At 38.6% G+C, this 19,891-nt stretch overlaps 1 protein-coding gene across 1 annotated transcript in view; it reads right to left on the bottom strand.

The window, feature by feature from the left end:
• Positions 1 to 19,891, bottom strand: part of LOC136848545 (RNA cytidine acetyltransferase-like) — a 427,260-nt gene that overhangs the window by 154,754 nt on the left and 252,615 nt on the right. The window contains exon 10 of the mRNA XM_067120821.1: positions 8,415 to 8,580. Within this exon, the coding sequence (XP_066976922.1) occupies positions 8,415 to 8,580 (166 nt within the window). The remainder of the gene's footprint in view (positions 1 to 8,414; positions 8,581 to 19,891) is intronic.

The following is a 19,891-nucleotide window of genomic DNA, read 5'->3' as shown; positions in this document are numbered from 1 at the left end:
GGGATTAACTTTCAGCGAGCTGGAAACCGGGTCATTAGACTTTTGCAAGGTGGTTACGGTAATAGCAACCGATGGGAAGGGCGGAAGCACTGCCCACCAAGTCGGTGCACATTCAGTTCTATGCAGTTTACCTTTTGGGCCAGGTAAGAGAAAGAGGGGTGGTAAGATGTGGGCCCTCTATGTAAAGACCTCAGGTTTGTATGTTAGGAAAAATGCAAATTACTTAAAAAATTTGTCACTTGTTCTTACACAAATACAAACCCTTGGTCTTTACATATAGGAGACTTACTTTTGGAGGGAGGATTCTGAGTAACTCTCTGAACTGACTGGTAGTTTAGCTCACCTGGGTTCTCTCTTCCTGGTCATGAAAGAGCAAAGGAAGGAGACCGTATCTCTGATCTACTGAACAAGAGAGATCTTCAACTGCCAAACTTCTGGGCATTTCCAATTAATGGAATGTACTATCCATGATTCGAAAAGTTTTGGATGAACCCCTAGTGTCGAAGACTATAAAGCTAAGAATAACCACTGGTTTGTTCACACAGTACTCAGTCCCTTTCTCCCCTTGCTAGAGAGAAGGAAGGATTTCATTCTATTAATCCAAATGGAGCTAGATTAGAGATAGGATACTCAGTCATCTAGATCACCTGCATGCACGCCTGTCCAGCAAGTGATGACTCATTCACTGTTCCTCTGCCCACTGGAAGAGGAAGGAAGACAGGAGAAAGGGAGGAGGCCAGTCCCATACACACACCTTCTCCTTGCAGCTGCACACCTTAGGGGAGCTGCAACCTGTCCCTCAAGAGCTGGGTGAACTACATGACTTGTTGAGCATCCACCATAGGGCCCAAAGAAAAGGTATCCAAGGACCTGTAGGCAACGTCCCAAGGTAAAAGGAGATGAATGTGATCTGCACTATTAAATTCCATCTTAGTACTCAACTAACACGTTCTTCCTGAATGTGATGTACAGACTGATGCCCCTGGCCTCGAAAGATTTGGCCTGAAACGTACTGATGTCCACCAGGGAGTTGCGGGGTACGCTCTTTGACCATCTCACTAGTCAGAGAAATGACAATTTGGATATGCTTCTTGGCCATCTCAAAGCTAAAGAACAAGTCGTTGGCATTGCGCTGAAAGCCTAGTCTTTACGGAGGCAACATAAACTTCATAACGTCATTGGAACCACAGGACCAAAGAAGTGGAATGATCAGTACGCTCGTTTGATCATTTCACTTGTCAGAGAAATGACAATTTGGATATGCTTCTTGGCCAACTCAAAACTAAAGAACAAATTGTTGGCATTGGGCTGAGGGCCTAGTCTTTAAGGAGGCAATATAGAATTCATACTGTCACTGGAACCACAGGACCAAAGAAGTGGAATGATCAATCTCGCTGATCATCTTCGAAACATTCAGAATGGCAAAAGATGTAAGCCTCCAGATGTAAATGGATACTAAAGATGTCTTACTTGTTCAAGGGTGCAAGAAGACAGAGCAGAACAGTGACAACTTCAGTAAGTTGAGAAAAGAAGGACTATGATCAAACTTCTTCAGAGGTAGAACAAATTTCTGGAAGTCAAGGTGCCTAGATCAACTGTCCTTATCTCCTGACTTTATCTTGCTTGGGATGTGTCTGGTTGGCCACTGTACTGAATGTTCTACTGTCAACACATGTACCTGCACTGCAATAGAGTAGATGAAAGGACACTAGGCCCTTTTGTTGACCATGGCACTACTGTGCTGTCATTGCTATCACCCCAAGGAGTGCCCATCTTTGGGTCTTGAGACTCTTGAAAGTCGAAAGAGAACTGTACTTAAGTTCCAAGAAAGGAAGGGTAGGAGACTGCTGCCCTGGTCAACGTTTCGAAGAGTGAAAAATCTTTGGAGGAGGATAGTGTAACACGGCACTACCTTGGTGCCGCTGCTATCAAAGGAGTGCCTATTTGGACCCTGTGACTCCTGAAACTGACTTAAGATCCACACAACATTCTCTCCCTCTCGGGTTGTGGATCAACTGGCAATTGAAGCAGCAGCAGCTACTGCTTACCTCTCCCACATCTTCCACTCCTCACAGGGGGAGTGTAACTACAAAGTAAAAAAACATGGAGCTCCTAGACACCACTTCTTGGCTAAGTCTGAACCAAAAATAAGTCAGCACTCAGTTTGGAGGTGAAGCCCTAAGTACCAAGTCAAAAGGCCTTTGGGCACTTGGCAGCCTCCGAGATCCTTAGAAACGGAATGCTCATACACTGTTGATCCCCGATGAATCAGGCAGAACGATAGGAAGTTGTAAGCCCAAGACATGAATCATGGATGTGAAAGATGTCTCCTAGATGCCAGCAGCATCTGAAGTTCCTAGGAGGTCACTTATCCAAGTACTGATCAGACCCTAACCATGGGTGCGAAAGACATCTCCTAGACATCAGCAGCATCTGATGTTCCACTAACATTGAGGTCACCAAGCCAAGTACTGACCAGACCCAATCGTTGCTAAACTTTGCTGACCAGGCAAGAAGCGACAATATCTATGTCGTATGATCGATGGCTGATATGCCCACAGTCCATAAAGACAGAGCTGAACAGTACTTCGGTGTGTCAAGATTGAAGGACTAACCCGACTGTCTTCCTAGATCAAATAATTCTTCAAACTGTCAAGGTGTCAAGACCCATTGTCGCTAACACCGACTCTAGAGACCAAACTTGTCTGTCATACATCCGTCATCCTAGAATGTGTCTGGTTGACCTCTGTGCACCCGCACTGTCAATTGAGGAGCTGACAGGACACGAGCTCCCCCCCCCCCAACTCTTGTTGACTAAGGAACTACCATGGTACCATTCCTTAACAACACTACAGAATGCCTATCCTCGGATCCTGAGGCTTGGAGAGCTAAGGCGATTCAGGTTATTGAGGTGCAGATTTGGTAAGGTTAGGCTAGAACTAGTTAGGCTAGGCTAAGTTAGGTTAAGTACCCAACTTAACCTAACCCAACCTAACCTCTTGTAGTTCCTTGTTGGCCGAGTCAGTAAAGTTCTCGGCTAGCACTCTGCTAGGCCAGAGTTTGAGTATCCAGCCGGCCAATGAAGAATTAGAAGAATTTATTTCTGCTGATAGAAATTCATTTCTCGGTATAATGTGGTTCGGATTCCACAATAAGCTGTAGGCCCTGTTGCTAAGTAACCAATTGGTTCTTAGCCATGTAAAATAAGTCTAATCCTTCGGGCCAGCCCTAGGAAAGCTGTTAATCAGCTCAGTGGCCTGGTTAAACTAAGATATACTTAGCTTTCCTAACCTCTTGAAGTGTAAGTATAGGTGACTGCCTTTTGGTTGATGCCTTGGGCACGAAGTTATCTCCAGAGGGGAATTGTGTAACAACACTCCAAAGGAGATATTTGCCATCTAACCATTAGGCTAGGTCCTGTCTCACCTCTCTGAGAGAGGATGGGGAGGAATGGGGAGACGTTGTCATAGACCATCACCCCTCTTTCCATCTTCAAGAATTTGGCTTCATCCTTGTGCTAAGAGGAGTACTTGCAGAAGAGGACACTAAGGCTGTTGTACTGATGAGCAGGCCTGATCCGTAGATCTACGGAGCTAGAAGGAAATTCCAATCACACGGAAAAACCTTGCACGATTGGTATTAATTGGCTCCTGTTTCGGAAGCAAAGGGCAGTGTGGTTTTACAGAACTTCACTGTAAATGAAACCAACCTGTAGTCCAAAATAAATGGGAATCCGAAGAAACCTGTGCCAACGAACTGTAACTACCTTGGCCCAGGAAGTCGAAGGTTAATATTAGTGTAGGAATAATCAAGAGTCAAGGTTCGAATGGGAACCTGTAAAATGTCGAAGTCTCTGGCTGAACACGAGTGAAGAATGGTCAATTCACACAATGATGGCGATAGGAGTTTGATATAAGAAACTCATTTGTTGTGGACGTTACTGAAATGGACTACTATCGATGAAAATGACCAATGAAGGTCGTAACGTGTGTTGGAAACGCCTGGAAGAAAGATCCATTCGTTCGAATGCGCTGGCCATTCGTTTGATGATGAGATTTATTGAAAACAGAAGCTGACCACTACTGATGAATATGACCCTGTCATCTTAAGTTACGAAGGTTGTAAACGTTGGTAGAATAATCCCATTCACTTGTACAGTATGCAGATGGCATGGTAACATCTGTTGGCTGTTACCTGATGATCAAGCTAAAACACGTACATGAGCGAAAGGCATTGCACAGATGTGCTGTTGATGCATTTGAACACGGGTTGTCACCTTTCTAAATGTCCACAGAAGAGCTATCAATGTTCTTCACCTGATGATTGGGCGAGATTCAATGCTTCAACATGGCATGGCCATAGGCCATCCAGTTTCTGTTCTCTTCCCAAACCTTCACATAAGCATGATCAATGATCCGTTCCCAGACACACGATCCTGAGGCAACCTCCAACGCCCCAAAATCACGCAAACATGAAAGGAAGGGAAGACCATTCTAGAAGAGCAACTCTGTTCTGGGAAGAATGATCCCATTGTAGTTGAAACTGCATCGGTAACATTATCGATCCAGAAACGTACCGGAAAGAAGCAGCAACGTGCTAGGCCACTCTTTTTGACTTTTGGAAAGAGAGTGTCATGGACATGCCATAGTATACAATGAATAGACTGAGATGACTGACAATGTATAATAACACATCTTACATTTGCCTAACCCTCACTTATGGACATGAAATCATGCAGCCGCATTCTCCTCCCTTAAAGAGTGATTGTCTAAGTAGAAGAGGCTCCAAGCTTACGTCCACAGAGAGGGGAGAACAAAATAAGAATATGATATCCACAAAAACAACCAAGGAGAATTGTTATCGGTCAAGATGCCCACACGTATTATTCCTTCCAAGCAGAAAAGAATGGACCCCGTTGTTCGTACATATTCCTTCCATGCAGACACAGATGAGTTATGTTGCACGTATGTATAGCAGACAGACATGTCACATTGCACATACATATAGCAGACACAGACATGTCACATTGTACGTACATATAGCAGGCACAGATGTGTCACGATGCACGCACATATTAAATCTTTCCAAGCAGGGGGGGACCTGTCACGTTGCACGTACATATAGCAGACACAGAATGTCACAGTGCATATACATATAGCAGACACAGATGTGTCACACTGAACATTTGTATACCAGACACAGACGTGTCAGGTTGCATATATGTATAGCACAGACGTGTCACGATGCACGCACATGTTAATCTTTCCAAGCAGACACAGACATGTCACGATGTGCGTACATCTATTCCTTCCAAGCAGACACAGATGTGTCACGCTGCACATACGTATAAATCCTCCGGAGCGGAAACAGACATGATTCATTCATTGCACAAATGTATAATTTCCAAGCAGAAACAGATGTGTCACTGCATGTACGTGTACTGTATGTCTGTGTCACGCTTGCACATACGTATATTTCTCCTTGGAGAACGTAGTTCGACAGGGGTGAAAATGAATAACCAGGGCAGCATGAACTGGCAAATCCACATAATGAGATGGCAAGGCAGCAGGCACCGGAGGCAGTAACGTACCTGGGACCACCTGCAATAACATCAGAAGTGGTTGGGGAACACCAGATAGCTGGAAGGGAATGGGTGACTCTCTAAACAATGAGACAATTGGTTGGGAGGGAGATGGTCGGATAGAAGACAGAGGTTTCTTGCATGATGTCAGCACTTTACCCAAATCAACTGCATCACACTTCTGCAACATACAGATTCGAGAGATGACCCTCCTGAGGCAACTGCAGGAGCCATCTGCACAACACAGGAAGTGTTGGAAGAAGAAGGGCTGCTAGTGTAAATAGGTACAGTTGCCAAAAGGTGGGAAATATGAGGTGATATGGGAGGGGGTTGAGTATGAGGAGAGGGTTAACTTCAGAAGCAGAAAGACTTAATGATGATAGATGATTCACAGCTAGTAAATAATTGAACAACTAAAGTACAAATGCACAGTTCAGAAACTACCAAAGTACTTGTAATACTATGCCTATAAACCCTAGATAACTCAAAAGTATCACACACATCACTGTCACTCTAACCAGATGATGATAAAATGCCAGTCAGTTGACAAGCGTCCTTAATTCTACCTAATAAATCTTTTGGAGAAGTAGATTTCAAGACAGTAGGTGGTTGAGAGAGAGGCAGTGAAGGGCACTGATCTCTGTCATGAGACACACCTTGGTTTCCTAACAGAGTAGACCTGCTGTCATGGGGCAGTCCAGAGGGCAGGCAAGAGACAGATGAAGGTTCTGACACCTTCTCTCTCTGGGAGAAACTAAAAAAGGCTGATCACTACAGGGGAAACTTTGATCCTTACCAATAAAGGTTGCCTTAGAAGATGGAGATGAAGGAGTGAGATAAGCAACGCCAGAAGAAGAACGAAGGAACAGAGTAGACTTATGATCGGCTTTAATCAATTGACTACACAATCTATCAACCTCTTACACCCAATATTTCATAAAATAATTAATCTTCCCATCAGACCACTCCTTGTATTCACTGCAATGAGAAAAAATCACACTCATTACTCCTATAGGTAATACACATTGTGTTACCACCATCATTCCCAACCAAATATATACGTTTACACAAAACTCATTCCTACAGAACCTAACTCTTCTATCTCTGCTTGCTATAGATGACATAATGCAAACACAATACCATACAAGAGCAAATCCATCAAAATATACTCAAAATTAGTGCAGCCAATTCACACTGTATGCAAATGAATTAGGCAGGAAGAATTCTGACATGAATGTAAACATTCCAACACCACCTGGTGGGAAACATGATATTAGACGGTCCATCAACATCAGCCATACACTATTCTTTTGTTTACTTTTAATGCCAATCACACCTAATGGCAGGAAGATGTAAGCTAATTTTAACAAAAAGTAAGATTTATCTCAATTAATAGTCTGTCTATTATCAAATAAAACGTGCTGCAGAGGCAATAGGCAATAGTGCTGCAAGCACTAGGTATGTGCTTTGCCTACTAACGTTTAGTGCTATGAAAGTTATCTCTCAAATTGCCTTCTCTTGTGGGGTAGCAACAGTCCCACAGAATCACTTACATCTAATAAATACTGAAAGATAATCAGACTAGTACTGTTTCGCATGTATCTAAGCACTTGTAGAGACAAATGAAAGGTCTCTTGAAGTGAGAGTGACCCTCTCTCTCGGAAGGGATAGACAAATCATCGGGCAGATCCTCCAAAAGTATTTTCAAGCTCAATTTCATTTGCTTATGCAATGAAACAATGAGATAGTTTTTCTTTTTCACTCAACCTCAGAGAGACAGAAAAAGCTGAAACAAAGGATTAAAGATATATCTGAAACAGAGGGGAACATGCCAACAAGCCTATACCTGAGCTCCTAAGTTACTTATAACACTTTCTATCACTAAGTAGTTTCCAGTGGGATGATGCACTCCTTACATATCCTGCAAAGCACATCTGGGTTACAAACTTGATCTAAATGAGGTTCTCTTTCTTTACTAGACCTGAAATGACTTCACTCACTCTTAGAGGTGCTGATACATCTAAGATACACCATCATGGAAATTTGACACGAAGAATTACTTATTTAATGATTTATGATCACTTTAAGGCAGCTCAAATCAGCAACTAGATCTCGAATCCAGATGCTGAATCATAATTCCATCACACAATGGCATAAACTATGGAGGTAGGAATACTCTTACTTGATTAAGTAATAATTATGTTTACAAGCATGGGACATGGCCTGTAATTAACAATGAATTACTCCAAATAAGGAAAATCATAAACACTATATGAATATGCAACAAATAATTCAGTCAGTGATAACATTACTTGAAAGAAATGTGCTAATTACAGGAAAGGTCCGTGAATTTTTTTATGCAAAAATGAGCCAATAAGCAACCCTGGTCATTCTAATCGAAGTACCACAACAAAACTGGTATGACAAGACAAACAACTGACAAATGAATACAAGGCAAACACTCCCCAGAAAATACAAGTAAGTGGCACTAAATACACCCCAGGAACACAAATTACAGTCACTAAAAAATCACCCAGATAAATAAGGAAATGTAAAATAATACAGACTTAAACAGTTAAAAGTTAATTTAGGATAAGTGAGAATTGATAAAGTTCTGGGGAGGAAAGTTAATAGGTCTTTTCAGCCGACATTCACATCTGATGTGACTATTGGCTGCCAATAAAAGGACTTGGGAGCTGGACATACAGATGGCTAACTGGATTTTTTCTTTTAGCATGTCCAGAAATGAGGTTGATGCACCTCAAGGCATTGTTAAGTGAAGGGTTTTAGTGTAAAAAAATAGTGTGGAGACAAAATATAAATATATAATTACTTATTGACGTAATACAGCTGGCAGCTTTGTGGAGGAGGACACGTGGAAGACTGTGTGAGTGAAGATGTAGCATCAAGGCATAACAAATCAGTGAGCCATTTTTCAACAGGGTCACCGTCAGAGTATCGTATGCTCTCCTTCAAGGAAACCTCATATAATGATTGATCTGTTATAAAAACAACTTCTTTCAGATAAATTTCAACTACAATGAATATTAAAATATGACAAAGATTAAAAGACACAATACAGAAAATTTCACTTTTTGAAATTTTCACTTTTTATAATACACACCTTTTAATTTACTGATTCTTACTTATTCTCAATAAGTGAATGCATTGTTTCTTAAGTCCATACCCTGTGTGATACTATATTGGGTTTGTATAAGACGAAAAATTGTTTTTAAAAATCATTTGTTTCATCACAGACCAATTACTGCACGATATCATTGATAGCTATTTAGGTGGAGAGGCTTTTGTAAATGTTGTCCCTTAGGCTAAATAAACATATCCAAGAAATACCTAAAAGTTCTGAGGATTAACAAGGGGTCAAGAATTGGACTGGGATCTTGTTGGCAGTCATAGTTCACTGCTTAAACAGGGAGACAGTATAGGTGAACACAGTAAGGCTGTTACAGTTGTGACAGCCTTACAGTTGTGCCTCCCCATTTCTTCCCAGGGACAGAAAAAATTGTCCTACTGCTCACTTAAACCACATGAGATATTAAAAATCTGTGGTTTAGAATATGGAAGTAAATCTCAACAAGGATAATGAAAGTTATTAAAATGGAGTTACATCAAAAATGACCATTAAAATTCAGAGGTTGAAAGAGCCAAAATATCAGGGCCTGTAATATACAATTGACTAGTTTATCTAAATCAAAGGTGAGTTACATTTTTATTTCTATCATCCCTTAACAGATAGTCTCGTCTTGGAATGGACATGAGAGGTCCTCCTCTACTCCATTCATCATCTTGGGTAAAAGCAAAAGCTCCCTGGAAATAAACACTTCCAGAAGGTCAGGTTCTCTAATGAAGAATGTTCTACAGATTGATGAACTGAGCTAGTCACATGCTCCATGCCAAGTTCTTGTGAATTACTAATTGCTAAGCTTCTACCCTCAACTAAAATGTATATTATTAGCAGACATGTACAATTTACCCAAGCAACATAAAAATTGTTCATATGCTGCCTTAAGCACTGAAGTTCTGAGGTAGCGGGGGACATTTTCTTTCTGCTGTAAATTCAACTTGTGTAGATTGGTTGGATGAGTTTCATCCCCAATTAGCACTGGCCTTGGTTAAATCTAACCAGGAAAGCGTCTATTAACATAAAGTCACTAGAAGACCCGAAGCATAAAAGATGAGGAGGTCCAGTATCTTGGAGGCAGATTATATATCAATATCTTGCTGCTTTAAACAGTTTTGTACATGTCCACAATAATTCTTTAATAAGATGGGGAACCAATATTACTGGGACCAGGATAAAACTACTGGTACCACCAAAACAATGGGTGACTGTATGACTCTGGATGGGCACCAAGAAAGGAAACCCAATGACTTGCAAGTTGAATTTCTTTCTTGGCTAACTCTAACTGGACTAGCCTCATCAATGTGACCTCTTACAAGTTGCTATGTTTTCATTTTCTCCACTTGGAACCCTGTCCTTGGTTAGCAAATACAACCTGCTTTGATGGAAAATGCATCATGCTGTGGAGAAATGGGTAAATTCTTTTCAATATTACTTACAGTTTATCTCATTCATGTATCCCATAAATCTAGTAATCTTTGCAGAGAATGTTAAATCAGCATCTTTCACCTTTCTAAAAGACAAACAGGCGGCTTCTGGCATGTGAATACTTTAAGTCTGAAGAGAGAAGCTAACTGAACTAAAACTGATTTTCATATGTCAATAAAATCAGTGAGATTTCAAGCCTGAAACTGTATCATTTGCTGGGGATGAATACTGACACAGAAACAAGGAAAAGTTGACGTTAGACCTACAGTAATCAGTAAGCACCTCTCGTCAATAGAAGTATCCTTTCAAGTAACAGATGAGTCTCAGGCACAGTCAGAGGTAGAGGTGTGGCTGCATACATGAGCAGAGGTTGTGCAATTATAATTAGGATGTATGTTTCATATAAATATTTCATATGAGCCACACATGACTTTATCTAGCTAGGCTGCATCAGGAGTATAAATAAGTACAGTTTTAGATGGGCTGTGAGTGTGACTGCATATGTCAAAGTTGTTGCAAGTGAATTAGTAAGTCCCGGTGAGTAACTTTGACAAAGTACATTATTATTATTATTATTATTATTATTATTATTATTATTATTATTATTATTATTATTATTATTATACAAAAGCAGCACCCTATTCATATGGAACAAGCCCACAGGGGCCAATGACTTGAAATTCTATCTTCCAAAGAATATGGTATTCATTAAAAAAATAACAGAAGGTAATGGGAAATACAAAAAGAAGAGATCGCTTATTAAAAAAAGAAAAAATTAGAAAATTATTAAAGAAATATAAGTTAACTACAAAAATGCAAGGATAATTGTATTAGAGAAGCAATACATTACATCTTCACTTGAACTTCTCAAGTTCTAATTGCACAATGTCCTCAGGGAGACTGCTCCACAGTCCAATGGTGTGAGGAATAAAGAACCTCTAGAACCGAGGAGTTTGACAGCAAGGTACATTTACTGCATACTGGTGCTACTGTTCAGCACATCTTGTCACTCACGGCATGAAAAGGGGATCAAGGATCAATTGTGAATGTGAAAGATCTCTGTTAAAACAACTTATGAAAAACTGACACACAAGAGACCATCCTTCAATTGCCCAAGTCATAACTGCTAATATTAGGAAACAAAAACCTAACAACATGAAACTATCTAAAAGAGATAAATCTCTGGCAGAAGCAGACATCCACACCAGAATGTATTCAAGTAAAGGAGGGACAAATGACCTAAAACACACTGCACTGATTTTATCAGTTATAAATATATGAGGCCTTACGTACAGTGCCTAACTTTCATGCAGAATTTGCTGACCCTTTCATTAGATGTCTCTCAAAAGTAAGATGTGAGTCAAAAGTTACATGTAGAATAGTAAAAGCAAATGTCATGTCAAATCTCAAAGAACATCGCGGGTACCTATATGCATGCTGATTATCAGCTAACAATCCTTTAGTTACTGCAGTCAGCAGATATTCCATTCTTTGGGACAGGCACTATATTACTAAGCTTGCACTCATCCACACAGATACTACGTTAACCCAAAAATCTATACAATCCATGATTCTTGGGAAACAAAACACTAGAAACCTTTTTAAAAACAAAGGGAAAAACCATCAGGGTCTCCTCCACCCCAGCTATCAAGATTATCAAGAATTTTATGAACATTTGCAAACTGCAATGCAAATTTTGTAAGAATAAGCTCAGGATGACAAGTTTCAAGGAGAGAGACATCCTCAGCTGATTGCTTAGCTTCAAAAGCTCGTTTTGAAGCAGTTCAGCCTTTTCCTTAGGGCCATTAATCAATATACCAACATCTGCTGATAGTGGTGGAATGGAAGACAAGCCTGACCCAAAGATAGGTGATACCAATTTGGTCCACCATAGATGAGACTGAATAATTCTTCAAGTTTCCTCTTTAAAGAATTATAGTAATTTCTCTCAGCTATGCAATAAAGTCTATTCACAGCACAGTAAGTCTCAAGAAAAATGGTGCGTTGAATTTTGGTCTGTTTATCTTGGTAAGCTAAACTACATGAATCATCAAACTGTGGCTGGTCATTTGTAATGAATTTGATGACCTTTCTACGGGCATACCTTGTTAAAATAGCCAGCAGCATTTAAATTAACCAGCAGCATTTAACTTCTTGGGATCCAGATCTGATATAGCATCTAAAATATCAAGTACCTGAGAAGTGTCAATAATACAATACCAATTGGCTCTAGACTTCAGCCAAACCATTTTTCCAATGGTGGCATTAGGAATACTGTATGCTGATTGACAGATACAGTATATCCATCTCAATGGCATAATGGTCGAAAGTGCCTATATACTCACAGATCTTGAACTAGACAATAGCTGAAACATCTGTGAATATAAGGTTTACGTAATCTATTAGTATCAGAAATATGTGGGGGTTCCTCAATTATCTGGACAAAACGGGAGGATACACATAATTCAACAACAGATCAGCCACGTTGATCTATGGAATTTGAATTTAGATACTCACGAGCTTTGCACTGCAGTCTCCTCAAATAACGAAAGAAGCTTTTGAATCCTGTGACTGAGCCATACTAATCCTCTCAAAGAAATAGTCATAAGTAGAATCACCGCGTTTGGATTGTGGTAAACAGCCAATACATGAACACTGTAGAACTTGCTGAAAATCTTAAAAAACAAGAAATTCGTGGCAACTACACTCAAGAAGGAACAACGGCTAGAAAAGTAGTGCCATCAGCTTATACAATCAGTTTCTTTCCAGACCTTGCCACATGGCACTTGCATAAATAATAAATAATAAAGGTCCAAACAAATCACCTTAAGGAAATTCTGAAATGAAATTAACAGTACTATACTGGCCATCAACACAGAACCTTTGGGTTCTGCCTGTTAAAAATTCTTTTAGAGTAGTAGTAAAAGAATCACCAATTCCCATCAATCTTAGCTGTCAGACAAGTGCTTCATGATTCAAGGTCAGAGGTTGCACTAAAATCTAGACAGACCAATGCTTGTCTCCGCACCTTTATCAAGAGTGTATTGCAAGATGATGGATATGGGCGAGAGTGCATCACAAGTACCAAGGCCTCTATAAATACCAAACTGTAATGTTGGTAGCCAGTAATTATCTTCAACAAACCTACAAAAAATTGCAGAAGAGCTTCTACCACGCCAGTCTAAGGATAATGAAAGAGGAAACTGTAGATTGGAATCCTCCTGTTCTGAGTCGTCTTCAAGATGTCAACAACTGGAGTTCATTAAAATTTCTAAAGGCACTGATGTCCACAATAATTCAGGTACCATTCTGTCGGAAACATCAGCTTCTTCCAGCTTAGCTGGTCTGCTAGCACACTGCTCCTACCCAGAACCAATTTAAGGAATCAACACTATATTCCATGCTTCTGTCCTAAGAAGGAAGGGTTTGTTAGATGGAGCAGTGAGGAATAAATGTTAATGATCCATTACCTGCTTGGTCTCAAGATGTTTTCTTGATGTCATAAAATCCCTACATACACACACACAATATAAATATACAAACACTACGCTACTTACAAACGAGTTACGTTTCTTGTATCTTGGTTTGTTCGTAAGTTACTTTTTAATATGTAGTGCATAATTTTGTTGATGTTTACATTCAAATTTTGCTCTGGGGACCTATTCTGTTAGTAAGAATTTTTGCAAAGAACATGAGGAAGAAGAAGTTGTTCCTATAACCCCTTCCCTGATAATCTAGAGTACTGTATCCTTGTGAGCCGAAAAGCGCCGATTTTCGGTTATCGGCGCCTCTGTTAGGTATGTATTGGTGCCAATACCCAATTATCAGCGCCAATAAGCAGAAATCTGCGATTTTTGGCGCCGAAAATTGCAGATTTTCGTCGCTAGACAAGCGCCATAAAACCAAATCGCTGTTAACCGAGCCTGCCGTTAACCGGGGACTGCCTGTACATCATATATCTTTGGGCCTTGGCCCCTAGTCTGGGTGTGTCAGACAATCGAGGGAGTCCTTATTTATCTTTGGTCCCTGGTCCATGTGTCCATAATGTCAAGGTCCAGATAATGAAAATCCGAATAATCAAGAGATTACTGTACAATTCAAGATATTTCTAGTCCATATATGCAAAACCTCCATCCTCCTCTATCCTAATCATCAGTATTCTTATCACATTTTCACCAATTCTCTTGCCTTTCTCCTTTGCAAATCAAGTAATTCTCTCAAATATATTCATATGAATTTTCAAAGTGAGTGTGTTCAATGTTTTGCAATAAAAGGAATGCTCCTAATGAACATACCTAGTTATCAATCTAAACGAACAGCAGAGAAATCAATTACATATCTTGCTGAGGTTAAGAAAGAAGAACGTCTCCATGATTTTGTCAGTAACGCTTATTTCAGAAGCACTTAAACTGCTGGCTATATGTATTAAGCCCAGATAACATCCTATCTTGGAAGTTCCTGATACTGTATTTGGGTTGAACCTCCCACTCTAAATTCTGGCATATTTGTGACAAAACTTGCAGAATGAGCTAAGTCCCACAATAAATTCTGGCAAATTTGACACTTCTGCTTTCAAACACTTGAGCCAGGGCAGGCCTGTACCCCTTGAAGGGATCAACACAGAAAACATCAATGTGACTCTTTTAACTTGTAAATGGAGTTGGCATAACACAGAAATGTAGTGTTTCCCTGGAACTGCAACAAACTATGAGCTCAGGCACAAAGCTTCTCCTAGAGGTAGATTGAAGAGGTTCTGATTTCTGCAGAACCAATGAAAGCAAGGCTGCCAAAGTGGTTTCCCACAATTCAGAGGGGACCTTGGAACATTCATGAGGAATGACATTATGTCCAACCATATGCCAAAAGAGTCATTCTTCACAAACCAAACCTTGCCCAGGTCATCTTACTACTGAGGAATGTGGGAAGGCATATACTCCCAGGCTGTACTAGAGAATCTTGAATGTTTGTTCATCTGCCTTGTCTACAAGAGCAACGCTGTAGTTTGTTCATCTGTTGTTTAAATGCAAACAGGACTGTCAAGGGAATGTTCCAAAATCTCCACAATCTCTTGCAAATCTCGAGGCATACAGGCCATCCGGCAGTTGAACCTTAGCCCTGCCTCCAGAGGGAATTGGCCACTAAATTGTGTCACCCTTGGACACACCTGTAAATCAGTGTCACATTTCCCTCCTCTGTCTTCATCATTAATATACTCCAAGGATCAATATAAAATACCAGGTCTAGACAGGAGGCCAAACTCAGGAACCAAATAGTTCATTCGGTGTGATGACGAATAAATGAAAATTAAACTACAAACTGCACAAAGGCACACACTTCCACACTTGAACATATGCACACAATAAATACATTTACTCACGCATCCATACATACACAAAAAAAATAAAATTGAATAAGTTAAGTAATATTTTAAAATTTTGTTTTTAAAATTCATTAAATAACCCAAGGATTTTCGTATCTTCATCATTTACTTATATTTATATTTTATCAACTAAATTACATCTCTTCATGAACATCAAAAACCGGAATGACTCAAAATGTACAAGATTCTGATAAAATTTCCCTCACTGATTTATTTCCAAAAGTTGACAGTCGTTGCTGGTCACACTTTGGGCATTCACACATGTCTGACTCTTATTATCACCTTACACTCTCAGCACTCAGGAGCAGGGGTATGTGGGCTGCCCATTAAGTGTCCATGTGACAGATAAATATGGCCTATTCAGAGACGAGTCACAATTAATTGCGCATGTCTATCTCTCTGATATGGTGAACTCCATTTTCGAACACAGGATTTTATCCGTTTCAATTTATTATTTTCAGGTTCTGCATTCCATATATTTTGCCATTTATTTACAATGATGATTTTTCTTATATATCTTATAGTCACTAATAGGGATATTTACACTTGCTCTTGTCATATGGACTGCTTCTTTAGTTGCTTTATCAGCCTCTTCATTTCCTTTAATCCCTACATGGGGAGGATCCAACATATTTCAAAATTTTTTCCACTATTATACAATTTATGGAGTGAAAACTTCTGTAGCGCTTCTGGGGTTGCTATAAATCACAAAATTATTAAATGAGGCTTCTTTAATTATTTTTATGGCTGATGCTATTGCACATAACAGCCACATATAATGAAGCATTGTCTGGTAGAGAGAACTGATACATTTTGTCCTGGGTCACTGCAGCATGTCCCACTCCTCACTGTGACTTAGATCTGTCGGCATATATTGCATAATGTGGACCTTTTCGAACGACATGTTCTACTGTATGTTGTCTATGGTGTTCTGGGGGATATGAATAACTTTTTTATATATATTTTAATTGTGTACAAATTCTCATTTTATTCATTGTCCAAGGAGGAGGTAATTTTACTATTAAAGGTAATTGTATATTTATATTCAGCAACTCAAACAATTTTCTAGGTCTCATTGGGAAGGGGGTTGGATGATTGTTTATAAACACATCTCTTAGTCCAAATAATTTTTTGGCTGGAGAATCATTTGTCTGAATTCTCAGGGCACTCTTCAATGTTACTAGCTCTCTTTGGAGAGAGAGAGAGAGAGAGAGAGAGAGAGAGAGAGAGAGAGAGAGAGAGAGAGAGAGAGAGAGAGAGAGAGAGAGAGAACTCTTCAATGTTACTAGCTCTCTTTGGAGAGAGAGAGAGAGAGAGAGAGAGAGAGAGAGAGAGAGAGAGAGAGAGAGAGAGAGAGAGAGAGAGAGAGAGAGAGAGAGAGAGAGTTCACCACATTCAATTTGTAAGATGACTTTAGTGATGATCTAAGGCCTTCATTATGAAATGGGTCTAACATTTGCAGCGTTATGTCTGATGCTGAGCCGTATATTTCGCTTCCAATAAGGTTATGTCTATCAGCTCCCCAAGTAGTGTTTGATAGATTTTTAATTAGATTTAATGCTCTTTTACATTTTGATTTCATGTATGTTATGTGGGCCTTCCAGTTCAAGTGAGTATCAAATACTAATCCCAACAATTTGGTGTGTGGCTAATTGTTATAGAGTAATATCTCGATCTTACACGATTTGAGTTGCACGAATTCACAGGCATGCAAACTTTTCATTGGAACCTAATTGTCATACATAATTTTTTCAGACACCTGACATTTGCGTATCCTCAAGAAACCCTGCAAAAGTGTTTGTTTACATTTTTATGTAATTTATAAGTTTTCAAGCTTGTACGTGTAAGTTAAATAATATTAAATAATAAAATTAATAATTCTCTCTCTCACTCTCTCTCTCTCTCTCTCTTACAAAGACGTGGGAATTTTTATGGTTACATGTATATGTTTATTTGTTTTGTACAGTAAATTATTTACCTAATAATAACTACTAATTTCCAAATATTAATAAGATTAAATAATAATAATAATAATAATAATAATAATAATAATAATAATAATAATATAATAATAATAATAATAACTGTAATTACAAAAAATTATACATTTCTATTGTAAATTACGTGATATTTTATACAAACAAATATCATTTCCCAATCTTCTAAGAAACCTCTGAAGAGAGGGGCGAGGGCAAAGCTGTCAAACATGTCAATCGTTGCCCACAGCGTGTCAAAGGATTTCTACTACTAATCTCTCGCTCTCTTTCTTTCTTTTACCTTTTTCCTTCATAAATCATGAATTTCCATCTTTTGATACCTAACATAAGAATAAATTTCTCCCTCTCTCTTTCTTTCTTTCATGTTATTCTCTCTGTCTCTATAATAATTCATAAATAATTTAACTTGATATTTTAAGCAAGGACAACTCTCTCTCTCTCTCTCTCTCTCCATAATAACTGATAAATAATTTCATTCTCTTAAGTAAGTATAACCCTTAACTCTCTCTCTCTCGTCTGTAGTTTGTGCTCACACAACTTCTTATTTCTCTGTACGTCTTTACCTGTACAGTAGATAGTTTAAACTGATATAACTTTACCTGTACAGCCTACCTCTACTAAGTGTAAATGCGCTACTGCGACAAATACGTTCTAAAACATAGAGACATTAGTAATTGAGTTATTATGGAGAGAGAGAGAGAGAGAGTTGTCCTTGCATTAGTCCAAATAAAAAACACTGTATGTTCATGAAAAAGCGTTTCAGAACAAAAAGAGAGACGTAGAATAAAGTTCCTAAAAACGAGGCTGAGAAGACTTCTAGAAATAGATCGGTTGGAAGGGGAGAGAGAACCAACTGTATTTTTATGTCAACCACTCATTTATTTTTTTAAGGGTAATGTATTAAGTTAACTTTTAAATGAAATTACAGTAACTTTATTTTCATTTAAAAGTTAGCTTCATACTTTGGGAGCATGATTAGGATCATACTTAGTGTTTAAACTCTAGAAATAAGCATTTATTAGCATTTTTAGAGGCCGTGCCAAATATACGCGAAAATTCACCTTGCGCGGGGGTTTCTGGAACCTAACCTCATGCCCTTTTCCACTTTTTATTTTTATAAAACATGATTGCTTGAGTTTTATCTATGGAAAATTTAAAGCCTACAGATGAGGGCCATTCATCTATTTTTATTATGCTTTTATTAATGATTTGTTCTGCAAGTTTTATTTGAGATGTTGAATAATATATGGCAAAATCATCCATTTACAAATAACTTTTTAATTCCAATAGGTGGATTTAAACTGATACCATTTATTGCTAACGTAAACAGTGTACCAATAAGGACATTTCCTTGTGGAACACCATTTTCAAGTGGAAAGGTACTTGGCAATACATCATTAATTCTCATCTGAAAAGTGTGATTTGTCAGAAAGTTTTGGATAAACCTGGGTAAATGTCCATGGATGCTGTTTATATGTAACTTTTTAATACTGCGTATCTCTATGTAGTATTATATGACTTTTCATTGTCAAAAAAGATAGCTATAGTAATTGGTTTTCGTTCAAATCCCCTTTATGTGTGGTCTTCCAAGTTAGATAGAGAATCTAATGTAGGTCTGTTACACTATGACCCGAACTGAGTGGGATTCAAAATTTTATTTTCTTGAATGTGCCATGTTAGTCGAGCATTTACCATTTTCTCTAGCAAATGCATAAACAACTTGTTAAAGAAATCGGTCTGTAATTGTTTATTTTACTAGGATCCTTTCCAGGTTTAGGGATAGGAATAATTATAGCTTTATGCCATTCGTCAAGAAATAAACTTCGAAGCCATGAGTGATTGTACAGAACTGTAATAAGTAGGACTTTCCCAAAGGTGCTATGTGGCACATCATTTCAGAACAAATACTGTTACCTCCAGGGGCAGATTTATTGCTGTTCAACAGAGCAAATTCCAACTCTTCCATATTAAATTTTCTATTATAATATATATCTTCTATTGTTTCAAAATTTATTGTCACTAATTCTATACTGTACTATTTTTCTTTGAGCAGAAGTGTTCATCTAAATTTTTGTCACTATTTACTTTTGCTAAATTTTCTCCTATTACATTACTCATTTCTTTGAAACCAAGTATTCTTTTCCCATCTTTAATATGACATGTCTAGGTGGTTTAACATGGGCACCATTTATTTTCCCGAATTTTTTCCATATTTTTTGTGTGGGAGTATTATTAGAGAGATCTGATACACATTTCCCCCATGAAATGATTCTTCCTTGAATTACTTATTTTTTAAATTTGGCAGATATTCTGTTATACAGAGGTTTTAACACATCAATTATCTAATACTAATGTAGTTAGTTTTT

Source organism: Macrobrachium rosenbergii, chromosome 19, assembly GCF_040412425.1.
Source record: "Macrobrachium rosenbergii isolate ZJJX-2024 chromosome 19, ASM4041242v1, whole genome shotgun sequence".
Taxonomy (NCBI): Eukaryota; Metazoa; Arthropoda; class Malacostraca; order Decapoda; family Palaemonidae; genus Macrobrachium; species Macrobrachium rosenbergii.
The sequence above is the reverse complement of the archived record's forward strand: the minus strand, read 5'-3'. Positions and strand labels throughout refer to the sequence as shown.